Genomic DNA, 26,533 nt, shown 5'->3' with positions numbered 1-26,533 from the left:
GGACAGTACCTTGAAAAGAGCTTATGAGGTGAACACCAGCGCAAATAAAACTTAGATAATGGAATGTAGTCAAATGAAATCTGGAGATTTGAGGAAATTACGAGTAGATTATGAAAAAGAACACAAAGTAGCGGATAAATTTTGCCAAAATAGAAATAATGAAAATGCAAACTGGCTATACCAATAAAAGCGTTTTTGGAAGAGAGTAGTTCGTGAAGATTTAATACAAATTTAAGGGTCAGGAAGCATTTTTCTGAATGTATTTCTCCTAAGTGTAGCCTTGTACGGAAGTGAAACGCTCTTCAAGCGTGGCTCGACATGCGGCTTCACGCCCGACTGCATCTTATTGAGATACCATTTCGCCAAACTTGTCCTCGATACTCTCCACAAAAAATAACTGCTTTGAGCGGTGAATGTGTCCCCATCCATCCTTTACAGACAAGATAGCGGGGAAAATGTTTCATCCGAAGACTGCAATCCTGGCTCTCCTCCCAGAGTGAAGCCAGGGAATGGAAGGCAGGAGGATCATACGAAGCAATGTTTAGTGATCCTTTAACACTCAGAGAGATGGCTGTTTGAGAACGGCCAGAGTTTTACACCTTGATATGCTAGATACACCAGGCATCGCCCTGTTACCACCCTCTCTGATCTAGATCTCTCCCCATGGGCGCCACCAAGCCACAAACTGCCACCTGGCACAGTGGACTATGCTGAGAGATCTGATGCTCCTGTATGACAGCAACCACTGCTTGGCATACATGGGGATGGAACAGGCCAGTTAACAGGAGTGTGATCCCTGTGGTGACAGGGGGCTCAGCTAGATGGTTACATACCAGCCCCACCACACGAAAACATGTGCTGGTGACCTGGCGGACAGGAGGGGGCACAAAGACGAAGGAAGGCGGGAGGTAGAGGAATCCACGCCGAAAACAATAAGCAGGAAGTTCTTCCCCAAATGGCCCACACTAAAGACCGAAAATTTAGAAGTGGACATCAAACTCCAAGGGAGGACCAAAAACGCTGGAAAGAATGAAAGAACAGGCGAGAGAAACAAAATCGCAAGGAACACATGGAACCTGGTGGACATCCTCATCGACATAAAAAAACACCGAGAGAAAGGAGGAAGTGGCAGTGACGAAGGAGGCAGGACTGAGAGGGAAGTGCAGCCCAGATAGGAAGACTGGACTGCAACAGCTTGGTGCCCATGTGTGTACACATGAACTACGAGCGTCCTGCATGGCTGACGAAGACGGGTTCGGTTTACAGGACACATCCAGAGGCATCATTGACAACTAAATTTGGCAATTGCGAGACGTTGGGGGGCGAGGGCGCTAAAATTGAAAATGGAAACCTGGCCATGGATACAGTAAGCAGATTCAAATGGATGTAGGTTGCAGTAGCTATTTAGACATGAAGGGTCTTTAACAGTATAGTCCAGCAAGGAGCGCCAAATTAAAACTTGTCTTTGGGCTGAAGACAAATGTTACAGTTTCAGTGAGTGGACGGGCTAGGATGAAGTGGTTGTGACATTCGTTTAAGACAACATCCATTTATCACAATATTAAAAACCAACCAGCATTTCGTTAAGTAGTAGTAGTAGTAGTTTTTTTTTTTTTTTTTTTTTTTTTTTTACAGTACAGAGACTGGTTTGATGCAACTCTCCATGCTATTCTATCCTGTGCAAGTTCATCTCCCAGTACCTACTGAAACCTACAGTCTTCTGAATCTGCTTAGCGTATTCATCTCTTGGTCTCCCTCTACGATTTTTACCTCCACGCTGCCCTGCAGTACTAAACTGGTGATCCCTTGATGCCTCAGAACATGTCCTTCCAACCGATCCCTTCTAGTCAAGTTGTGCCACAAATTTCTCTTCTCCCAAATTCTATTCAGTACCTCATTAGTTATGTGATCTACCCTTCTAATCTTCAGCATTATTCTGTAGCACCACATTTCGAAAGCTATTCTCCTCTTGTCCATACTATTTATCGTCTATGTTTCTGTTCCATACATGGCTACGCTCCATACAAATACTTTCAGAAGCGACTTCCTGACAAATCTATAATCAGTGTTCAAAATATCTCTTTTTGACAAACGCTTTCCTTGCCATTACGAGTCTAGATTTTATATCCTCTCTACTTCGACCATCATCAGTTATTTTGCTCCTCAAATAGCAAAATTCAACTACTTCAAGCATCTCATTTCCTAATCTAATTCCCTCAGCATCAGCCGACCTAATTCGACTGCATTCCATTATCCTCGTTTCGCTTTTGTTGATATTCATCTTGTATCTTCCTTTCAAGACAGTGTCTTCGTTAAGATAATTTTTAGAATTCCGACCAACAATTTCTGTATTGGAGTTATAAAGTGTCAACATTCTCAGTTTATTGTAATGATCCTTCACATAACAATAATGAATTTGAAAATATTTCAGATAATTCCTCACACAGTAACATCAATAGTACGAAAGTTTCAGAATGCTCAATATTATTTCTCGCACAATTGCAACAATGCACAGTTTCACTTCCAACCTGAACAAACCCTTATATAAATTGATGACTTAGGTTTGCAAGCTAGCGCACAACGTAAATGATTTTGAAGATGCACCTCCTTTGCGACACAAAAACTTTAAGCGGAAAGTACATAGCCATATACTCAGTTGACGGAGAAAGTGCCTGGATAACGATTCTGCAAGGCACACGGGTAATGCTGTTTAATTTTCCAAATTAAAGAAACATTACAAATCAACGCCATTCACAGTTATCAGAATGCATTCTTCCACAGGAACGTCTTGTATCTACAGCGCTGTTAACATTACTTGCTTCATAACAACATCGGTCCCTCTTTAGGTGACAGACCCATAAACCACATTGTTTAGCGCTGCGCGACCAATTTAGACAGCAACAAACTTTCTTGACCAGGGGTACTATCTAGGACACCAGTGACAAGTGTGATGGTGACCGCCACTGTCACCGATATCGACAAGCTGGGTCGGTGTAGCGGACGGCTTTCTGTAGGGAGGGAGAGGCGAAGTGAACCCTTCCAGGTTGCAGATTACATCCAGACAGCTGCAGCGATGTGTTCGCTAAGCCACGGTTGCAACTAGGCGGCGCCACATTCGGCGCTGCACTCTAGCCAGTTCAGGAGAGGCCGGCGCGGGAATCCAAGAGGCCGCAACTTTGACGACTAAACAACATCGATAATGCTCACAGTCTGCAGCAGGTCTGGTAGCACATTTTAGAGCGACTCCACAGCTGTCTCATGAAGCAAACATTTCTTTGTATATTGGGAATAAGCCGTTTTGCCAACCGACGCACAACCCGGGCCGTCATGTTAGGTAGGGTAATGTTTCCATTATTTTCCTATTACAATATCACTGAAATATTTGGAGTCTATGCCCTGTTTCAATCAATCAACTTTCCAACTTTCTTTTTAGAAATGACCTAACTATTTTGTTGGTTGGGACACTGTGTGAAGCTATGGGGTTCCAGAGACCTTTTGAAGTCTCAGACGTGTAAGATGTATATACGCAGACAAGCGAGGAGCTAAAATTTATACCAAGGCCGAGGCCGAGGTCGAGGTCGAACCCACGTCTCCGTATTAGGCAGATTCGGTAACTACTACGCCAAACTGGCACAGACGCTGTGCACAACTGCATGGACTACTCTAGCACATCTCCCTCAGTCCAAATTCCACTGTGTTGCGTTTTCTGAAGTTTAGTCTTGTAAAACTATCCTTGAACCGTCAAATCATCGCTTGATTGACTGCCGCTGGAACCGACAGACGAGGCAATGAATCTTATTCATTGGAGAATAATGCACTAAAAAGACTTTCGAGCACGTAAGGCGGAAAATACCGTGATATGTAGCATACCCTATAGTAAAATGCTATTTATCGTTGATAGCGTGATTTGTTTTTCGCAAATGGCTGCTCACAATACACGGCCTGTGCATGTACACTTGTGGACTTAACGCTGGGTGTCTGCATGTTTCGCAAGTTCGTAATTTGAACATTTATCAATAAAATGTGGTTCATAGTTCAATAATCTCCCTTGATACAGTGCGTGGATTTTTTCCTTCCTGAATATACTGTCATCTTCCACATTATACTGTTTCACAACGTTATATATACATACTTGTAGTGACATGCTATTGGATTACAGTGGATTGAGTTTCATTTTTATGTGCACTACATAACATGTGCAGGGTTAATCACCAAAAACGTGCATAGCAAATATTGCGGAAATGGAAAGTGCTGTTAACGTGCAGTTTTCGCAGATTGGAGTAGTGGTCGGGGGCTCGTATTGTTAGTCATTCAACAACACTTAAACTGTTTTAGTGCAAAAATATACTTCTTAAATAGGACAACGCCTATTGACATTAAAAAACTGACAAGGGTAAATTTGAATGTCAGCGGTGTCTGTTTCAAGATTATAATGCGAGTCTTTTATAAGGTACCGTATTTTGAAAAGTTCCCACACCGACACTTAAGATACCTTCGGTAACACACGCTAAAGAGAAGTGCATGTGCTAGTTACATGCATACTACCAGTAAGGAGACAATGACTATCACAAATTGTGTTCAAAATAACCACCCACAGCGGCAAGCTTGGTAAGGAACGACTGGTGCACGCGTGATAGCATTTCAGCCGAGATGTCCGGGCAGACAGCAATAATACGTCGTTGCCTATCATGGGGTGTAGTCGATATGTCCTGGAAGACAGCTTCTCAACTTCCGCCGCAGAAAAAATTCTAAAGGCTTCAAATCCGGGGAATGGGAAGGCTAAGACACAGGTGCTCTGAGTCCAATCCAACGATTTGGCTATATTTCGTGCACTATGGCCTGGACAGCCGTCATGTTGGTACCACAGATTCCTCCTAGTCTGCAGACGACCGTCTTATGGCACCTGTAGATGTCAGGAGGCTACGATACTTGTGCACGTTCAGTGTTTCGTCTATGAAAAACGAACCTATGGGCGGATGTTTCACTATCCCACACCACACGTTTGTAATCCGTGGCTGCTAACGTTCCACCTGACGAAGCCAATGGGGATTGTCAACAGACCAATAGTGCATGTTTCGGTGATTTATCTGGCCATGAATGGTAAATGTTGCTTTATCACTAAACAAGGTACAAGGTACATGATACATCTGGAATATCCTGTCTTAATGATCACGTGCAGAAGTTAACATGTTTCTCATAATCTTTTCAGCCATCAGCCTAAACGGCAATTCACCATACACTCCAAAACCTTACGTACACTACCTGTGACAGATGGGGCGATAGCCAGAGGGGGAGATTTTTATCCTTTCCAGGTTTCGGAACAGGAGTGACGGTAACTTCCCACCATCTTCTGGGAAAGGTACTGTCGGTCCAAATTCGATTATAACGGCAAAGAAGGTAGCGCATACTATGGTATAATAAATGCAGCAACATTTGGACGTGGATGCCATCCGGTCCTGGGGCGGAAATCGAGAGAAAGAGTGCTTGTTGGAGTTCCCACATAGAAAAATTGGTATTATAGCTTTCGCGACTTTTAGAGGAGAAAGGAAGAGGTCACACTTCCACTGCTCGTTTCTTCGGGAGAGAGGCTGATGAATAATTTGAAGAGCTCTAAATCTCAGCGAAGTGTCGATCCAATGAGTTAGAAATGGCGACTGGGTCCACTAAGGTAGATTGCACGAGAGTTAGCTCAGGGTTCGGGAAGAAACTAGACGGGCCAGATAACCTTCGAATTCGACTCCAAACTACAGATGAAGGAGTGAAGGTGTTAAAGAAGCTGGTAAAGTAGTCCCAGCTTGGCTTCTTGCTATCGCGGATGATGCGACGGCATCGCGCACCTAACTGCTTATAGCGGATACAGTTGGCCAACGTAGGATGGTGGCGGAAAACGCGAAGAGCGCGTCTCCGCTCGCATATTGCGTCCCGGCAGGCTTCGTTCCACCAAGGACCTAGGGGGCGCCGTGACAAAGTGGAGGTACGAGGTATTGAACGTCCCACGGCTGTAAGAACAACTTCCGTTACATGAGTGACCTGATCATCGATGCTAGGTAATTGACGGTAATCAAGAGGGAACCACTGAAATCGCTGAACTAGTTGAACAGTACCGACCATTTGTCCAAATGAGAGAAGTTTGACGTGTAGGCAGACAATTTTTTTTTGTTGTGGTTTTAGGGCGCACAACTTCAATGGTCATTAGCGCCCTGACTACGTTAAGGATGCACCGCGAGTCACAAGTTTAAAACAACAACTAAAAGGGAAAACACGATAAAAGACAGACTGACAGGCATAGGATTAATAACAGCAGCATCAAATGTCCTTAGTGAGGTTTGTCAAATGGATAAAACGAAGAACACGAGCAGCTGCTCGTGGGTCATCCGCTAAAACGGCATCTAAAGAACATGGCAGGTTAAGATCGAGACGCAGTGCGTTAAAATCCGGACACGACATTAAAATGTGGCGGACCGTCAGCAATTGCCCACAGCGGCAAAACGGCGCCGGCGCAGCCGTCAGCAGATGGCGATGGCTGAACCGGCAGTGTCCAATTCTTAACCGGGCCAAAACTACCTCCTCCCGCCGAGAAGGGCGTGAGGAGGACGTCCAAGCCACGGGAAGAGGTTTTAAGGCCCGAAGCTTGTTGTCTGTAAGTGCAGCCCAATCGGCATGCCACAGCGATAAAATGCGCCGACAAATGACCCTGCTAAAATCGGACGAAGGGACACAACAAGAAGCTGTCCGAGGCTGGAGGACCGCAGCCTTGGCCGCGGCATCTGCAGCTTCGTTCCCAGGGATACCGACATGGCCAGGAACCCACATAAAGCTAACTGGAGAACCGACGTCCACCAGCTGCTGAAGAGAGCGTTGGATCCGGTGTACGAAAGGATGAACCGGGTACGGATCACTGAGGCTCTGGATGGCGCTCAGGGAGTCGGAGCAGATGACATAAGCAGAATGTCGGTGGCGGCAGATGTAAAGAACAGCCTGGTAGAGGGCAAAGAGCTCAGCTGTGAAGACCGAACAATGGCCATGGAGCCGGTATTTGAAACTTTGTGCCCCGACAATAAAGGAACACCCGACCCCGTCATTGGTCTTAGAGCCATCTGTATAAATGAAAGTCATATGGATGAACTTCGAACGAAGTTCCAAAAAGCGGGAGTGGTAGACCGAACCGGGGGTAACCTCTTTCGGGAGCGAGCTGAGGTCAAGGTGAACGCGGACCTGAGGCTGGAGCCAAGGTGGCGTGTGGCTCTCGCCCACTCGAAAGGTTGCAGGGAGTGAAAAATTAAGGTGTTGAAGGAGGCGACGAAAGCGAACTCCAGGGGGTAGCAGGGCAGAGACATACAACCCGTATTGACGGTCGAGAGAGTCGTCAAAAAAGGAACGATAAGACGGATGGTCGGGCATTGACAGTAGCCGACAGGCATACCGTTAAAGCAGTATATCGCGCCGGTAGGTGAGTGGCAATTCGCCAGCGTCAGCATGAAGACTCTCTACGGGACTAGTATAAAATGCTCCGATCGCAAGTCGTAAACCCCGATGTTGTATGGAGTTGAGGCGGCGTAAGATGGATGGCCGTGCAGAGGAGTATACGAAGCTCCCATAATCCAGCTTGGAGCGGACGATCGACCGGTATAGACTAAGTAGGACGGTTCGATCCGCTCCCCACGACATACCACTGAGAACACGGAGGACATTTAAAGAACGGGTACAACGGGCGGCCAAATATGACATGTGGAGACCAGCTAAGTTTCCTGTCAAATGTAAGGCTTAAAAATTTGGTTGACTCCACGATTGGGAGAGCAACGGGACCGAGTCGTAAGGACGGTGGGAGAAACTCTTTGTAGCGCCAGAAGTTAATACAGACCGTCTTCTCGGCAGAAAAACGGAAGCCATTGGCGACACTCCAGGAGTAAAGACGGTCAAGAGAACGCTGAAGACAGCGCTCCAGGACACGTGTACACTGCGCGCTGCAATAGATGGTAAAATCGTCCACGAAAAGGGAGCCTGATACATCAGCTGGGAGGCAATCCATTATTGGATTGATCGCGATGGCGAAGAGAGCGACGCTCAAAACTGAGCCCTGTGGCACCCCATTCTCCTGGCGAAAGGTGTCGGACAGGACAGGACCCACACGTACCCTGAACTGTCGATCCATTAAAAAGGAACGAATAAAAAGAGGGAGGCGACCGCGAAGGCCCCATATATGCATGGTGCGGAGAATGCCCGCCCTCCAACAGGTGTCGTAAGCCTTCTCCAAATCAAAGAACACAGCCGCGGTCGGGCGCTTCCGCAAGAAGTTATTCATAATGAAGGTCGACAAGGTAACCAGATGGTCAACAGCAGAGCGGCGCCTACCAAACCCACATTGTACATTGGTAAGTAGGCGTCGAGACTCGAGCAGCCAAACCAATCGAGAGTTAACCATTCGCTCCATCACTTTACAGACACAGCTGGTAAGCGAGATGGGTCGATAACTGGAAGGCAAGTGCTTGTCCTTCCCCGGCTTAGGAATCGGGACAACAATAGACTCGCGCCAGCATGCGGGAACATATCCCTCAATCCAGATGCGATTGTATGTACGAAGAAGAAAACCGTTACCCGCAGGAGAAAGGTTCTTCAGCATCTGAATATGAATAGAATCAGGCCCTGGAGCGGAGGACCGTGATCGGCCAAGTGCGTTTTCGAGTTCCCGCATGGTAAATGGGGCATTATAACTTTCACAATTCGAGGAGCGCAAGTTAGGTGGCCTAGCCTCCTCTGCCTGTTTGCGGGGGAGGAAGGCAGGGTGGTAATGAGCGGAGCTCGAAACCTCTGCGAAAAAGCGGCCGAAGGCATTGGAGACGGCCTCAGGGGCCACAAGGACGTCATTCGCGACCTTCAAGCCAGAAACAGGTGAGTGGACCTTAGTGCCAGATAGCCGGCGCAGGCTACCCCAGACAACAGAAGGAGTAAAACTGTTGAAGGTGCTTGTGAAAGCAGCCCAGCTGGCTTTCTTGCTTTCTTTGATAATACGACGACACTGAGCACGTAATCGTTTATAATTGATACAATTCGCCACTGTAGGGTGGCGTTTAAATGTGCGTAAAGCACGTCGACGAGCACGTAAAGCGTCTCTACATGCTGCGGTCCACCAGGGGACCGGTACGCGACGTGGAGAAGTAGGGTGAAGGATGGAATATTCAGCAGCAGCGAGAATGACTTCCGTGAGGTGTGCGACCTGACGATCGCAGCTTGTGAAGGTTTGACCCTGAAAGGTCGCCCTGGAAGAGAAGAGCCCCCAGTCTGCCTTGGAGATGGTCCAACTAGAGGAGCACGGAGAAGGGGTATGCTGCAGGAGATGGATAACACACGGGAAGTGGTCGCTCGAATATGGATCAGAAAGTGCATACCACTCAAACCGGCGTGCAAGTTGGGGAGTACATATAGAGAGGTCTAAATGGGAAGAGGTGTGAGATGTGTCCGAAAGAAAAGTAGGGGCGCCAGTATTGAGGCAGACTAGATTGAGCTGGTTGAAAAGGTCTGCTAACAAGGAGCCCCTCGGGCAGGATGCTGGAGAGCCCCAAAGGGGATGGTGGGCATTGAAGTCTCCAGTTAACAAAAATGGTGCAGGTAGCTGAGCAATAAGTTGCATCATGTCTGCCCTGGTAACGGCAGATGACGATGGAGTGTAAACGGTACAAAAGGAAAACGTAAAAGTGGGGAGAGTAATGCGGATGGCAACTGCCTGCAGGCCGGTGTGCAACGTGATGGGATCGTAGTAAATATCATCCCGGACCAGCAACATAACCCTTCCATGAGCTGGGATACCTACCACAGGGGGTAGGTCAAAACGCACAGAGGTGTAGTGTGCCAAGGCAATGTGATCGCATGGGCGTAGCTTCGTTTCCTGGAGGGCTACGACGAGCGGACTATGCAAGCGGAGCAGCAACTTCAAGTCCTCTCGGTTGGAGCGAATGCTGCGAATATTCCAGTGAATAAGTGCCATCGTAAGAAAAGGAAGATGAAAGAAGGGGTCACCTCCAAGGCCGCTGAGGGCCTGGCTTCGAGCGAGCACTGCCGCCGCTATCAGTAGGCGGACAGTCATCGTCCATTGGGTCCATAGGTTCATCGGTCATCTCGGGAGGATGGCCGGGAGGGGGAGCTCCCTCCGCCGGTGAACGGCCAGATGTACGGCTACCAGCGGTGCGGCCAGGCGAAACGGATGACGGCCTGGGGCGGCAACCGCTGGGTGGGGCAGGAGAAGAAATGCGCCGTGGCGGAGAAGGAGAACTGTGCTTCCTATGATCCTTTTTGGAAGGACGTTTGGTGGAAGTACTGGTCGAAGGCTGGGAGGTCGAGGGAGGTAGGAAGTCTGCACGGGATGGTTCCTTCTTGAAGGCCCGTGCATCTGACTTCGGGGTCTTCGTCTTAGCAGAAGCTGATGAAGGAGCTGGTGTCTGTGGGGTGATGGGAGGAAGAGGAGACGTCGACCGCGCGATCTTCGCACTGGCCGAACGGACGACCGTGGTGCTGAAGGTCAGATCGCATGTCTGGGTTGCTACCTCCCTGGTAGTCCGAGAAGAGGCGAGGACAGTACTGTATTTCCCCGCTGGGAGCAGCGCGGGCTTCCTACTAGCCAATAGCTTGCGAGTAGCCGAGGTGGACACTTTCTCTTTGACCCGAATTTCTTGGATACAGCGTTCTTCCTTATAGAAATAAGTGTCCAAGGAATAGAAAAGCAACTGGAATCACTCAACAGAGGAAAGTCCACTGGACCTGACGGGATACCAATTCGATTCTACACAGAGTACGCGAAAGAACTTGCCCCCCTTCTAACAGCCGTGTACCGCAAGTCTCTAGAGGAACAGAAGGTTCCAAATGATTGGAAAAGAGCACAGGTAGTCCCAGTCTTCAAGAAGGGTCGTCGAGCAGATGCGCAAAACTATAGACCTATCTCTCTGACGTCGATCTGTTGTAGAATTTTAGAACATGTCTTTTGCTCGAGTATCATGTCGTTTTTGGAAACTCAGAATCTACTATGTAGGAATCAACATGGATTCCGGAAACAGCGATCGTGTGAAACCCAACTCGCTTTATTTGTTCATGAGACCCAGAAAATATTAGATACAGGCTCCCAGGTAGATGCCATTTTCCTTGACTTCCGGAAGGCGTTCGATACAGTTCCGCACTGTCGCCTGATAAACAAAGTAAGAGCCTACGGAATATCAGACCAGCTGTGTGGCTGGATTGAAGAGTTTTTAGCAAACAGAACACAGCATGTTGTTCTCAATGGAGAGACATCTACAGACGTTAAAGTAACCTCTGGCGTGCCACAGTGGAGTGTTATGGGACCATTGCTTTTCACAATATATATAAATGACCTAGTAGATAGTGTCGGAAGTTCCATGCGGCTTTTCGCGGATGATGCTGTAGTATACAGAGAAGTTGCAGCATTAGAAAATTGTAGCGAAATGCAGGAAGATCTGCAGCGGATAGGCACTTGGTGCAGGGAGTGGCAACTGACCCTTAACATAGACAAATGTAATGTATTGCGAATACATAGAAAGAAGGATCCTTTATTGTATGATTATATGATAGCGGAACAAACACTGGTAGCAGTTACTTCTGTAAAATATCTGGGAGTATGCGTGCGGAACGATTTGAAGTGGAATGATCATATAAAATTAATTGTTGGTAAGGCGGGTACCAGGTTGAGATTCATTGGGAGAGTCCTTAGAAAATGTAGTCCATCAACAAATGAGGTGGCTTACAAAACACTCGTTCGACCTATACTTGAGTATTGCTCATCAGTGTGGGATCCGTACCAGATCGGGTTGACGGAGGAGATAGAGAAGATCCAAAGAAGAGCGGCGCGTTTCGTCACAGGGTTATTTGGTAACCGTGATAGCGTTACGGAGATGTTTAACAAACTCAAGTGGCAGACTCTGCAAGAGAGGCGCTCTGCATCGCGGTGTAGCTTGCTCGCCAGGTTTCGAGAGGGTGCGTTTCTGGATGAGGTATCGAATATATTGCTTCCCCCTACTTATACCTCCCGAGGCGATCACGAATGTAAAATTAGAGAGATTAGAGCGCGCACAGAGGCTTTCAGACAGTCGTTCTTCCCGCGAACCATACGCGACTGGAACAGGAAAGGGAGATAATGACAGTGGCACGTAAAGTGCCCTCCGCCACACACCGTTGGGTGGCTTGCGGAGTATAAATGTAGATGTAGATGTAGATGTAGATAGACAGGACAGTCGCGGGAGGATGCGGCATGGTCACCCTGACAGTACACACAACGAGGAGACGGAGGTGGACAGTCACCCTCATGGGCATCCCTGCCACAAGTGACACATTTAGCCGCATTGGAACAAGACTGTCGAGTGTGATTGAAACGCTGACACTGGTAGCAGCGCGTAGGTGTCGGGACATAGGGGCGAACAGAAATAACCTCGTAGCCCGCCTTGATGCGCGATGGCAGCTTAACACTATCGAAGGTCAAGAAAAGTGTCCGGGTCAGTACAAGGTCATTGTTGACCTTTTTCATGACCCTATGGACAGCCGTCACGCCCTGCTCAGCGAGGAAAGATTGAATCTCCTCGTCAGTCAATCCGTCGAGGGAGCTAGTATAGACTACACCACGAGACGAATTCAAAGTTCGGTGGGCCTCCACCCGGACAGGGAACGTGTACAGGAGTGTAGCCCGAAGCAGTTTTTGTGCCTGAAAGGCACTCAGTTTCTAGTAATAAGGTACCGTTACGCAACCTGGTACAAGATTTGACAGATCCGGCTATGGCATCTACGCCCTTCTGGATAACGAAAGGGTTGACAGAGGAAAAATCCTTTCCGTCCTCAGATCGAGAAACGACGAGGAACTGTGGGGCAGGCGGTAGTACTTTTGTCACTGGTGGCTGGTCAAGTTTCCGTTTTTGGGCAGAAGTCGAAAGCGATGGAGTAGAATCCATTGCGGAGGAATCCCCCATGATTGCCAGCGTCTCCGATGGCGCGCTCCTTCCTTGTGGGGACCCTCTCAGAGGGCACTCCCGCCTTAGGTGAATGTTTACACCTCAGGTCACACCTCCCGAGAAACAGACGGAGGGACCAATCGGCGTGGTCAGAAGGTATCAGCTCAGGCAATCACCCCTCCCCGGGCCTGGCCTTTACCAGGGGGTACGCGCGTGCCTTACATGTCTACCCAGGGTGGGGACTTCCGCGTTACCCCGTCACCGGCTACGCGTGCGAACGCGTGGGTCGGCCTTCAGGCACGCACAGGGAGGAAGGAAGAAGAGGAAAAAGAGAGGGAGAAAGAGGACAGACTGTCTCAAACGCCGAGGCGGAGACCAGAGGAGGCAAGGCAAAGGAGGCAAGGCAAAGGAGGCAAGGCAAAGGAGGCAAGGCAAAGGAGGCAAGGCAAAGGAGGCAAGGCAAAGGAGGCAAGGCAAAGGAGGCAAGGCAAAGGAGGCAAGGCAAAGGAGGCAAGGCAAAGGAGGCAAGGCAAAGGAGGCAAGGCAAAGGAGGCAAGGCAAAGGAGGCAAGGCAAAGGAGGCAAGGCAAAGGAGGCAAGGCAAAGGAGGCAAGGCAAAGGAGGCAAGGCAAAGGAGGCAAGGGAAAGGAGGCAAGGGAAAGGAGGCAAGGGAAAGGAGGCAAGGGAAAGGAGGCAAGGGAAAGGAGGCAAGGGAAAGGAGGCAAGGGAAAGGAGGCAAGGGAAAGGAGGCAAGGGAAAGGAGGCAAGGGAAAGGAGGCAAGGGAAAGGAGGCAAGGGAAAGGAGGCAAGGGAAAGGAGGCAAGGGAAAGGAGGCAAGGGAAAGGAGGCAAGGGAAAGGAGGCAAGGGAAAGGAGGCAAGGGAAAGGAGGCAAGGGAAAGGAGGCAAGGGAAAGGAGGCAAGGGAAAGGAGGCAAGGGAAAGGAGGCAAGGGAAAGGAGGCAAGGGAAAGGAGGCAAGGGAAAGGAGGCAAGGGAAAGGAGGCAAGGGAAAGGAGGCAAGGGAAAGGAGGCAAGGGAAAGGAGGCAAGGGAAAGGAGGCAAGGGAAAGGAGGCAAGGGAAAGGAGGCAAGGGAAAGGAGGCAAGGGAAAGGAGGCAAGGGAAAGGAGGCAAGGGAAAGGAGGCAAGGGAAAGGAGGCAAGGGAAAGGAGGCAAGGGAAAGGAGGCAAGGGAAAGGAGGCAAGGGAAAGGAGGCAAGGGAAAGGAGGCAAGGGAAAGGAGGCAAGGGAAAGGAGGCAAGGGAAAGGAGGCAAGGGAAAGGAGGCAAGGGAAAGGAGGCAAGGGAAAGGAGGCAAGGGAAAGGAGGCAAGGGAAAGGAGGCAAGGGAAAGGAGGCAAGGGAAAGGAGGCAAGGGAAAGGAGGCAAGGGAAAGGAGGCAAGGGAAAGGAGGCAAGGGAAAGGAGGCAAGGGAAAGGAGGCAAGGGAAAGGAGGCAAGGGAAAGGAGGCAAGGGAAAGGAGGCAAGGGAAAGGAGGCAAGGGAAAGGAGGCAAGGGAAAGGAGGCAAGGGAAAGGAGGCAAGGGAAAGGAGGCAAGGGAAAGGAGGCAAGGGAAAGGAGGCAAGGGAAAGGAGGCAAGGGAAAGGAGGCAAGGGAAAGGAGGCAAGGGAAAGGAGGCAAGGGAAAGGAGGCAAGGGAAAGGAGGCAAGGGAAAGGAGGCAAGGGAAAGGAGGCAAGGGAAAGGAGGCAAGGGAAAGGAGGCAAGGGAAAGGAGGCAAGGGAAAGGAGGCAAGGGAAAGGAGGCAAGGGAAAGGAGGCAAGGGAAAGGAGGCAAGGGAAAGGAGGCAAGGGAAAGGAGGCAAGGGAAAGGAGGCAAGGGAAAGGAGGCAAGGGAAAGGAGGCAAGGGAAAGGAGGCAAGGGAAAGGAGGCAAGGGAAAGGAGGCAAGGGAAAGGAGGCAAGGGAAAGGAGGCAAGGGAAAGGAGGCAAGGGAAAGGAGGCAAGGGAAAGGAGGCAAGGGAAAGGAGGCAAGGGAAAGGAGGCAAGGGAAAGGAGGCAAGGGAAAGGAGGCAAGGGAAAGGAGGCAAGGGAAAGGAGGCAAGGGAAAGGAGGCAAGGGAAAGGAGGCAAGGGAAAGGAGGCAAGGGAAAGGAGGCAAGGGAAAGGAGGCAAGGGAAAGGAGGCAAGGGAAAGGAGGCAAGGGAAAGGAGGCAAGGGAAAGGAGGCAAGGGAAAGGAGGCAAGGGAAAGGAGGCAAGGGAAAGGAGGCAAGGGAAAGGAGGCAAGGGAAAGGAGGCAAGGGAAAGGAGGCAAGGGAAAGGAGGCAAGGGAAAGGAGGCAAGGGAAAGGAGGCAAGGGAAAGGAGGCAAGGGAAAGGAGGCAAGGGAAAGGAGGCAAGGGAAAGGAGGCAAGGGAAAGGAGGCAAGGGAAAGGAGGCAAGGGAAAGGAGGCAAGGGAAAGGAGGCAAGGGAAAGGAGGCAAGGGAAAGGAGGCAAGGGAAAGAAGGCAAGGGAAAGAAGGCAAGGGAAAGAAGGCAAGGGAAAGAAGGCAAGGGAAAGAAGGCAAGGGAAAGAAGGCAAGGGAAAGAAGGCAAGGGAAAGAAGGCAAGGGAAAGAAGGCAAGGGAAAGAAGGCAAGGGAAAGAAGGCAAGGGAAAGAAGGCAAGGGAAAGAAGGCAAGGGAAAGAAGGCAAGGGAAAGAAGGCAAGGGAAAGAAGGCAAGGGAAAGAAGGCAAGGGAAAGAAGGCAAGGGAAAGAAGGCAAGGGAAAGAAGGCAAGGGAAAGAAGGCAAGGGAAAGAAGGCAAGGGAAAGAAGGCAAGGGAAAGAAGGCAAGGGAAAGAAGGCAAGGGAAAGAAGGCAAGGGAAAGAAGGCAAGGGAAAGAAGGCAAGGGAAAGAAGGCAAGGGAAAGAAGGCAAGGGAAAGAAGGCAAGGGAAAGAAGGCAAGGGAAAGAAGGCAAGGGAAAGAAGGCAAGGGAAAGAAGGCAAGGGAAAGAAGGCAAGGGAAAGAAGGCAAGGGAAAGAAGGCAAGGGAAAGAAGGCAAGGGAAAGAAGGCAAGGGAAAGAAGGCAAGGGAAAGAAGGCAAGGGAAAGAAGGCAAGGGAAAGAAGGCAAGGGAAAGAAGGCAAGGGAAAGAAGGCAAGGGAAAGAAGGCAAGGGAAAGAAGGCAAGGGAAAGAAGGCAAGGGAAAGAAGGCAAGGGAAAGAAGGCAAGGGAAAGAAGGCAAGGGAAAGAAGGCAAGGGAAAGAAGGCAAGGGAAAGAAGGCAAGGGAAAGAAGGCAAGGGAAAGAAGGCAAGGGAAAGAAGGCAAGGGAAAGAAGGCAAGGGAAAGAAGGCAAGGGAAAGAAGGCAAGGGAAAGAAGGCAAGGGAAAGAAGGCAAGGGAAAGAAGGCAAGGGAAAGAAGGCAAGGGAAAGAAGGCAAGGGAAAGAAGGCAAGGGAAAGAAGGCAAGGGAAAGAAGGCAAGGGAAAGAAGGCAAGGGAAAGAAGGCAAGGGAAAGAAGGCAAGGGAAAGAAGGCAAGGGAAAGAAGGCAAGGGAAAGAAGGCAAGGGAAAGAAGGCAAGGGAAAGAAGGCAAGGGAAAGAAGGCAAGGGAAAGAAGGCAAGGGAAAGAAGGCAAGGGAAAGAAGGCAAGGGAAAGAAGGCAAGGGAAAGAAGGCAAGGGAAAGAAGGCAAGGGAAAGAAGGCAAGGGAAAGAAGGCAAGGGAAAGAAGGCAAGGGAAAGAAGGCAAGGGAAAGAAGGCAAGGGAAAGAAGGCAAGGGAAAGAAGGCAAGGGAAAGAAGGCAAGGGAAAGAAGGCAAGGGAAAGAAGGCAAGGGAAAGAAGGCAAGGGAAAGAAGGCAAGGGAAAGAAGGCAAGGGAAAGAAGGCAAGGGAAAGAAGGCAAGGGAAAGAAGGCAAGGGAAAGAAGGCAAGGGAAAGAAGGCAAGGGAAAGAAGGCAAGGGAAAGAAGGCAAGGGAAAGAAGGCAAGGGAAAGAAGGCAAGGGAAAGAAGGCAAGGGAAAGAAGGCAAGGGAAAGAAGGCAAGGGAAAGAAGGCAAGGGAAAGAAGGCAAGGGAAAGAAGGCAAGGGAAAGAAGGCAAGGGAAAGAAGGCAAGGGAAAGAAGGCAAGGGAAAGAAGGCAAGGGAAAGAAGGCAAGGGAAAGAAGGCAAGGGAAAGAAGGCAAGGGAAAGAAGGCAAGGGAAAGAAGGCAAGGGAAAGAAGGCAAGGGAAAGAAGGCAAGGGAAAGAAGGCAAGGGAAAGAAGGCAAGGGAAAGAAGGCAAGGGAAAGAAGGCAAGGGAAAGAAGGCAAGGGAAAGAAGGCAAGGGAAAGAAGGCAAGGGAAAGAAGGCAAGGGAAAGAAGGCAAGGGAAAGAAGGCAAGGGAAAGAAGGCAAGGGAAAGAAGGCAAGGGAAAGAAGGCAAGGGAAAGAAGGCAAGGGAAAGAAGGCAAGGGAAAGAAGGCAAGGGAAAGAAGGCAAGGGAAAGAAGGCAAGGGAAAGAGTAAGGAAGACAGTGAGGTGGAGAAGAGCAAAGAAAGGAACCAACAAAAGGAAGGAAGAAACGAGAAGTGAAAAACCAAAAAGACCACAATTATAGGTCGTGGAACCGTCCGTCTCCGGACGCAGGCGCTAACTACCCCCGTGAGGGGGATGGACTCCTTTTAGTCGCCTCTTACGACAGGCAGGAATACCTCGGGCCTATTCTAATCCCCGGACCCGCAGGGAGGAGGCAGACAAATGTAGGCTCCCGGTGTTGAGGCGACGAAGATCCGCTTGGTGGAAGAGGTCAATCAATAGGAAGCCTCTCAGACAAAGTTCAAATGGCTCTAGGCAATATGGGACTTAACATCTGAGATCATCATTCCCCTAGAACTTAGAACTAGTTAAACCTAACTAACCTAAGGACATCACACACATCCATGCCCGAGGCAGGATTCGAACCCTAGACCATAGCAGGCACCCAGTTGCAGACTGAAGTGCCTAGAACCGCTCGGCCATAGCGGCCGGCGTCAGACAAGGACGCAGAGATCCCCAATGCGGGTGGTGGGCGCTTAAGTCCCCAACCAGCAAATAAGGGGGTGGGAGCTGACCAAGGAAATTTAAGAGATCGCCCCCCTGCCATCAGTGTGAACGATGCAATGTATATGGTACAAAGAGAGAAAATGTATCCAGAAAGAGAAAGACGTACAGCGACAGCTTGGAAGGAACTGTTTAAGGGGATTAGGTGATACTCTCTATCATGGAGAAGAATCTTAAGTCCCCCACGTGCCAGGGTGCCATCAGAAGTGAGATCAAACCAGACTGATTGGAAATGAGCGAAGAGGAAGCAATCATGTGGATGTAGCTTTGTTTCCAGAAGACAGTAAACGACTGGGGAGTAGGATCGTAGGATTCATCCCGATTGGAGCGAATTCCGCGGATTTCCAATGGATAATTGACATAGGGTGGACAGAAGAGGGAAAAATCTCACCACAGTTGCTGTCAACGACCGCTGAGCGCCAATGGCTGACAGCGTGGAACGGCATTCAGCCAAAGGCAGAAGATCCTGACCCACAGGTTGTTCAGGAGCAGCTCCTGCCACCAGTGATCTGCTGGTTGATCAACCTCCAGCAGTGTCTCTTGGCAACACAGAAGACAGCCGAGGGCGGCTACTGCTGGATGGAGCTGTAGAAGAGAGACGCTGTGGCAGAGAAGGAGAGGAACTTCGTTTCTTATGAAATTCTTGGAGGCAGGATTGAGGAGGAAGGAATCGATGGTTGTGAGGTCTGGGTACATAAAAAAAATCTTCGCGAGTAGGCTCTTTCTTGGATGTCCGGGTGTCCGATTTTGGGGCCCGTGATTTAGCAGGAGCCAATGAAGGCTGAGCTTGGAGTGAGTAGGTGATAGTGGAGAGGTGGAACAGGCGATCTTTGGTCTGGCCAATCTGGCAACCGTGGCGCTGAAGGTGAGATCACAAGTCTGCATGGCTACCTCCTTAGTAGGTCAAGGAGAGGCGAGGACAGTGCCATATTTACCCACTGGGAACAGTGCTTTCTACTGGCGAATAACTTACGAGCAGCAAAGGTAGACACCTTTTCCTTCACGCTGATTTCATGGTACATCTTTAAAAATATGGTAATCTCGAAAGGAAGTAGCGTGGTCGCCCATACCGTTGATGCAACGAGGTAACAGGTGGACAATCACACTCATGGGCATCCGTGCCACATTTAACGCACTTGTCCATATTGGAACACGACTGGCTGGTATGATGAAACCGCTGACACCTATTGCAACGCATTGTGGTTCAGGATGTAAGGGCGAACTCAAATTATCTCATATCCCACTTTAATGTTTAATGGAAGTTGAACTGTCAAAAATCAAAAAGTACAGGTCTGTACCAATTCTTGTGCAACCCATTTATGACGCGATATACGGCCGTTACGCACTGATCAGAGGTAATTTTCAATGTTCTCATTGGATAATCCGTCTAATGATCTTGTATAAACCAGCCCGTGTGATGAGTTTAACGTTCGGCGCGCTTCCATCCGGACAGGGAAGGTGTGTAGCAGTTTAGTTCAAACCAATTTTGTGCCTGGGGAGGGGGGGCGTACTGTGTTTCTAACAAGGTACCATTTCGTAACAAGGAACAAGACTTGACAGGACCAGCAATTGTGTCGACTCCTTTCTGAATAATGAAAGGGTTGACTGTGAAATCTTTACCTTCGTCAGACAGAGAAACTAGAAAATCTGGCACTGATGGAAGAATTGTCCATAGCTGAGACTGATCTAAATTTCTGTTGTGGGCAGAAGTTTTAGAAATAGAGGAAGCATTGCTAAATTATCCCCAATGATTACTGGCCTCTCCAATGGCGCGCTCCTCCTTAGTGGAGCCCCTCCCTGTGGGCACTCCCGCCTTAAGTGATTGTCCCCACCTCAGGTCAGGTCAGACCTCCTGAGATACGGATGGAGGGACCAATAAGCATGTTCAGAAGGCACCAGCTAGTGTAATCACCCCTCCCTGGGCCTGACCTCTACCAGGGGTACTTATGTGTACTACGTGTTTACCCAGGGTGAAGAATTACGCGTTACCCCGTCACCAGCTACGAGTGAGTCGGCCTTCACACATGCACAGGAAGGAAGGAAGGAAGGAAGGAAAGAAAGAAAGAGGAAGGTAAAGAGAAGAATCAAGGAAAAGAGAAGAACAAAGTATGGACAGACTTTCCAGTATAGAGAGGAAAGAAGAGAAACCAAGTCTTACAGTCATAAGTGTCCACCTCCAGATGTAGGCACAAAACATACTCCCAAGGGGAAGGGGTGATTGGGGACAGGGAGGGGTGTGGAAAGGGAAGGTATGCAGCCCAGAAAGGAAAGAGCTGCACTAGCCAGGGATCCCATGCTCGCCACACACACACACACACACACACACACACACACACACACACACACACACACACACACAAAGATACATGGACACCCTGGGTGGTGTAAAGACAGTGGAAGGAACCAATTGTACCTCCATTAAATCATACAAACGGTTCTGTCAATGGAAAAACAAAAGCCATTGTAGACATTCCATGAGTGAGGACAATCTAGACACTGCTGATGACCCCGCTCAATGAGACAGGTCCGTGGAGAACTGCAACCGATGGCAAAATTGCCAACGAAAGGGGAGCTGGAAATGCCGAACAGAAGACCAGCCATTGTAGGGTTAATGGCAATAGCAAAAAAAGACGCCGCTCAGGACTGAACCACGAAGCATCTCGTGTTTCCTGGATGAAGGTGTCCGACAAGGCAGAACCTAAATGTACCTTGTAAACTTGTCTTTTAAAAACTCCTGAGGGGAGCAGGATAGGGGGGGGGCAACGGACGCCCCACATGTAAAGTATGGAGAATATCAGTCCTCCAGCATGTGTCACAGGCTTTCTCCAAACCGAAGAACATGGCCACAGTCTAGGATTTCCGCGACAACTGAGCGGACGATTTGGATGGGATTTGGTTAATGAAAAGGGGACATACAACTCAAGGTTTATTTCCCCAGAACAATTAACTGTAATAAATTACACTGTAGCTTACAAATTACAGTGACATAAATCAAGCTGCTTACAATATGAGGTAATGTTATATGCCACAGGTGAACAGAGAAACTTATTTGTGTCGTTTGTATCACTGCCAAACAAACTGTTCACAATTTGATACATTAACAAATAATCATTGTGCATTAAATTACATACTTTCACCTAATACAGTTTTATAATGTGAAGCACAAATGTATAATTTACAATTAAATTTTCAGTCGAAGTTACTCCTTCCTGTACCTTCTTTAACGGAGTGATAAAACTTCCAAAAGGTATCTCAAAAAATGCCCTAAAACCCTTAACACAACACGTACATGACTGGCTCAAATAATAAATATATGTACGGCAAAGCCCAACATTTCCGTCCTTACAGGAAGTTTGCTGATTTCAACAGCGCAGACCACATTCAAACTCTAGCCAACATGGGTCGCTTGCCGGTCAAAACATGTTACGACTGAGGCAGCGGGGAAACTTACACAGGTAATGAAAGAACACAGGCCACCTAGCAATCTTACCAAAATCAGTAAATCAGTTTACACGAAGGAGGAAGAGGTCGGGGGGGGGGGGGGGGGGGGGTTGGAACATAATAAATACCACATGCAAGTGCCCTTGCCAAACCTACTACTAAAATTACAGTATAAAAGGATGTCAATGACAATAGGGCCAGGGAATATTGCACCTAGTGCGCTAGTAGCCAAAATAAGGTTGACAGATACCAAGGTCCGACATCTTAGGGCTAACTGGAACAACAGATAAATAAAAGAACAAGCAAATGGCAATGCCCAAGAATTTAAATAGGGTTAAGTACACACGAGGCTAAAATCAATTGCTAGCACCTTGGACATAGTCTTAGGCTTAACTGACACTACAAATAAAGGTAAAAGAACAGGCAAATCACACTGTCCAGAAATTTAAATAAAAATAAGTAAGCACAAAGCTAAAAGCAATTGCTAGCAACTTAACAAGCACACATAAAAATAGACTGCTGCCACATCACAAAACGGAACAGGCGCGTGCGCAGTCCCTAGCAAGCCAGAAAACCAACAACACTCCAGCAACCGAGCCAGCATCACCACAGTAATTTCAACTCAGAAGCGGGGCGCATGAGCACACCGGGTCCACGCAAAACACACACTGCTAAATAATTCCCACCAACAGATACAGTGCCCCCCCCGCCCCCCCCCCCCCCCCCCCGGGCGGGAAAACGGACGACGACCGGGTACACACCAGCAGAAAACTCGACACCCAGACTCCGGCTAAAACGGAATCACGCAGAAAATATAAACAACAGCTGAAGTAAGGTGAAAGGAACCCCGCCACGCAGACCGGACAGATCAAACAGACAGAAATCCTGCCCTGCAGTCCTTACAACTCCTGGGTGCGCAAACCCAAGCGATATGTTGGCACCCTTTTCAGAGGCGGAGAACCTCGAGCGATCGACAGCGGGGATCCATCAGTTGTCCGCTACAGCACATTACTAGCACGCCACACCGCCCAACGGCCAAATCAACGAGGCCCGCCAACAACGAGACCACACCTCCGTGCCGGGGCGGAAGGCAAAATACCACCGGCTCGGTGCGAATCCAACTGCCGAGCCGAGCGCGCGCGGCCCCCCCGCGAAAAACGCTCCTTAGGGCAGCAGCCGCCTAAGCGACTGCGCAGGCCGAACCAGACGGAAACAGGAATACAAGTCGCTATCGATAGTGCCGGATACGCAACGCGCCAGAGAAATGGCACAACAACCATTCATGACATCGGTGGGCAAAGTGACGAGATGATCAACTTCAGATCAGCCCACTAAATCCACACTGTGGAGTGGTTAGTAAAGTGCGCGACTCGAGCCATGATACCAGCCGGGCATGAGTCGTATGTTCCATCACCTTGCGAACACAGCTGGTGAGAAGTGGGATGGTAGCTAGAAGGGAGGCGTGTGTCCTGACAGGGCTTGCATATGGGTATGGCTGTAGTTTCACGCCAGCGTCTGGAAAACTAGCCCTCTGTCCAGATGCGATTGTACGTATAAAGAAGCCAGTGCTTTCCTGCAAGATAAAGGTTCTGCTACATCTGAATGTGAACATCGTCTAGCCCTGGAGCAGAGCATCAGAATGAAGTGAGGGCACCATCTAACTACCGCATAGCAAAGGTGACGTTGTGGCACTCACGATTCTGAGAAGAGAAGGGTATCGCCCGAGCCGCCTCCGCTCGTTTCTCATGAAGGAAAGCTGGCTGATAGTGGCAGTTATCTTTTTTGCTATCCCAGATAAGGCGACAACACTGTGCTCTATCTATTTTGAATGAATAGAATTTGCCATTGTAGGGATACCGTTAAAAACGCGGAGAGCACATCTCCGACCGCGAATTGTGTCGCGGCTCACCTCAGTCCACAAACGGACTGGGACACAGCGCGGTAAAGCGGAAGTGCGAGACATGGAACGTGCTGCGGTAATAAGCAAAACGTTTGTAAGATAATTAACGTGGTGGTCACAAATGGGGAAATATTCGTCGAAGGTTGCCAGGGAAGAGTAAAACCTCCAGTCAGCCTTAATAAGCTGCCATTTGAGTGCGCACATAGGTAGGGTAGGAGTTAGCAAAGTGGTAGCACATGGAAAATGGTCACTCGAGTACTTGTCAGAGAGAACAGACCACTAGAGACCATGGGCAAGCTGGACAGTGCACAAGGGTAGGTCAAATGGGACTGAGCATGGAGTCTGAAAGGAACATGGGTGCTCCTGTGTTAAGGCAGAAAAGACATTGATTGAGAAGATCAATTAAGAGGGCACCTCTTGGGCAGGTTCTGAGAGAATCCCAAAGGGGTTGATGTGCAAAAAGTTACCGAGCAATAGACTGGTGAGGGAGTCTTCCAATAAGCTGGAGGAAGCCTGCCTTAGTGACACCATATGATGGAAGGACACAAATGGTACAAACAAAAGGTCAAGAGAGGAAGGAAAAGGCAAGCTACAACAGCTTGAAGGTAAGTAGTCAGGGAGATAGGTTGACAATGCATGTCGCCCCCGTATGAGCAGCATGACTCCCCCACAAGATGGGATGCCATCCTCGGAGGGGGATGTCAAAACTGACTGGGAAGAAATGCGAGAGTTCAAAGCAATTGTGAGGATGCAATTTTATTTCTGGATGCTGCGATTTTAAGAGCAGCCATAAATCCTCCTTGTTGGATCGAAGATAGTGAACAGTCTATTGGAGGAGAGTAATGACGAGGTAAAAACGAAGGGGTCTCACCTCAGTGTGTGCCGAGTACCAGCCTTCAAAGACTGTGCTACAGCGCACAGAGGCAGGAGTATGCTACTCCATGAGGACTACAGAAGCGTCGGTATTCTTCTAAAGGCCTGCAGACTCCAGGGCAGAGAAACTGTTGGTGGTGTGCACTGGCGACATTGATGTCGCCTGGACAGGCTATCACTTAGCGACATTGTCTCAGAGGATCTCAGAGTCGGTGAAGGAGAAGACCGTTTGCCTTTCTAGTTGACAGACGAAGACTCAGATGTTGGTTGGCTGGATGGACGTAAGAAGTCTTCGTGGGAGTATTCTTTATGTCCTTTCCGGCCTGCCGGTTGTCGTCTAGCTGCTGACTTTGCTCCGTGAGGCGAAAGTTTGTTGGTGTGTTGCACAGCTGGAGGAGACGGGGCACTACCATGACGCTGGGCGATTTCACAACCGCAGTGCTAAATTTCAGGTCGCATGTCTGCGTGGCCATGTGCTTTGTGGAGCAAGATGTATCAAGAACAGTACTGTAGGTGTCAGATGGTAAAACAGTGTTTCTGACTAGCCAAAAACTTGCGACCAACTGGGTAAGGCACTTTTTCCTTAATTTTTTCTTCATCCGGAACTCAGACAGCCCACTCATCGAGATACACTACACGATCGTGGGAGACGGCGACATGGTCGCTATTGCAGTTCAAACAGTGGTGAGGAGGAGGTGGACAATCGCACTTGGGAGCATCCCTACCATAGGTTATACATTTGGCTGGGAGCCTACAGTGTCGTTGCAATGATGACACTGGTAGCAGCGCATCAGGTTCGGGATATACGGTCTGAGAGAGAGAACTTCATAACCTGCTTTCATCTTTGACGGAAGAACCCTATCGAAACTGAGAAAGGGCTTGTGGGCACTAAGGAGGCATCTGCATTTATCACCCATTGGACTGCTATGAAACCCTAATCAGAAAGGTACGTTTGATTTCTGCCTATGTCAGACAATCGAGCAGCCTAGTGTAAATAACACCAAGGGAAGAAGTCAGCGTTCAGTGGGCCTCGAGATGAACAGGACAGCCATGGAGGAGCGAAGCTGCAAGCAGTGTGTACTTGAGAATCTGAAGCAGTGTCCAAAAGCAAAATACCATTGCGTGAACGAGCAGGATTTCACAGGGGCAGCAACTGCATCAACACCTTTCTGAATAATAAAAGGATTTAATGTAGTGAAGGACTGACTCTTCAGTACGCGAAACCACGAGAAAACGTATTGTAGCTGGGAGGGTCTTTGAACCCTTAGCCTTATTCCGTTTACGTTTGGTAGACGTTGACAAAAAGATGATTGACTCATTGCAAGAAAATCCCCATGATAGCCAGCGTGTCTTTTTTTTTTTTGGTTTTAGGGCGCAAAACTTCTATGGTCATTAGCGCCCAGCCCGTGACTTAGGAAACAGTAAAAACCGAAATTTAAAACCAGCAGCAATGGGAACAAAGTCATAAAATTGGAGAAACTAAAAGCAGAAGGAATGCTTAAAAACCCACTACAGAAAGGGGTTGGTTGTCCCAAAAAAAAAGCTTCAAATGACTGACGTCATTTCACTGTCACTAATAAACTCGAGAACGCGGTCAGCTGAGCGCGTGTCATCTGCTAAAATCGACGAAAGATCAGGCGATAGCTGTAGACGGGAGCGTAACGGATTAAAATAGGGGCATTCAATTAAAAGGTGTCTTACCGTCCACAGCTGAGAGCAGTGGGGACAGAGTGGGGGAGGATCGCCGCTTAAAAGATGTCGATGGCTAAAAAGACACTGCCCTATCCGGAGTCTAGCTAAAATTACCTCCTCCCGACGACGCGTTCGGGAGGAAGAGGTCCAAGCGCAAGAAAGGGCTTTCACTTCCCGCAATTTATTACGGGGAGGTGTTGACCAATGCGCATGCCATAAATGAGCAACTTTGCGACATAAACCGCTCCGTAGATCGGTGAAGGGAAGCGACTGAATAGCTGGCCGAGGAAGAGAGACTGCAGCCTTGGCCGCTATATCGGCCGCCTAATTCCCACAGATACCAGCGTGTCCCGGGAGCCAGAGGAACGCCACCGAGACGCCCCCCAGGTGGAGCAAGCGCAGACAGTCCTGAATACGGTGGACCAGAGGTTGCATAGGGTAAAGAGCTTGGAGACTGAGGAGAGAGCTGAGAGAATCGGAGCAGATAACGTACTGTATCCGCTGATGGCGGCGGATGTAGTGGACAGCCCGGAGAACAGCGTAAAGCTCCGCGGTATAGACCGAACACTGGTCGGGAAGCCGAAAGTGATTTGGGGTGTCGCCAACAACATAGGCACTCCCTACACCTAACGATGTTTTCGAGCCATCGGTGTAAATAAATGTGGCCTCCGTCATTTGTG

General features: G+C 49.2%; 1 protein-coding gene across 1 annotated transcript in view; it reads left to right on the top strand.

Annotated features, from left to right (window-relative positions):
• LOC126153327 (uncharacterized PE-PGRS family protein PE_PGRS54-like) overlaps positions 1 to 20,982 on the top strand; it is a 45,694-nt gene extending 24,712 nt beyond the window's left edge. Inside the window, exons 2-3 of the mRNA XM_049916064.1 lie at positions 13,449 to 17,231; positions 20,979 to 20,982. Coding sequence (XP_049772021.1) covers positions 13,449 to 17,231; positions 20,979 to 20,982 — 3,787 coding nt within the window. The remainder of the gene's footprint in view (positions 1 to 13,448; positions 17,232 to 20,978) is intronic.
• Positions 20,983 to 26,533: the final 5,551 nt, after the last annotated feature.

This window comes from Schistocerca cancellata, chromosome 2 (assembly GCF_023864275.1).
Source record: "Schistocerca cancellata isolate TAMUIC-IGC-003103 chromosome 2, iqSchCanc2.1, whole genome shotgun sequence".
NCBI classification, from domain to species: Eukaryota; Metazoa; Arthropoda; class Insecta; order Orthoptera; family Acrididae; genus Schistocerca; species Schistocerca cancellata.
The sequence above is the reverse complement of the archived record's forward strand: the minus strand, read 5'-3'. Positions and strand labels throughout refer to the sequence as shown.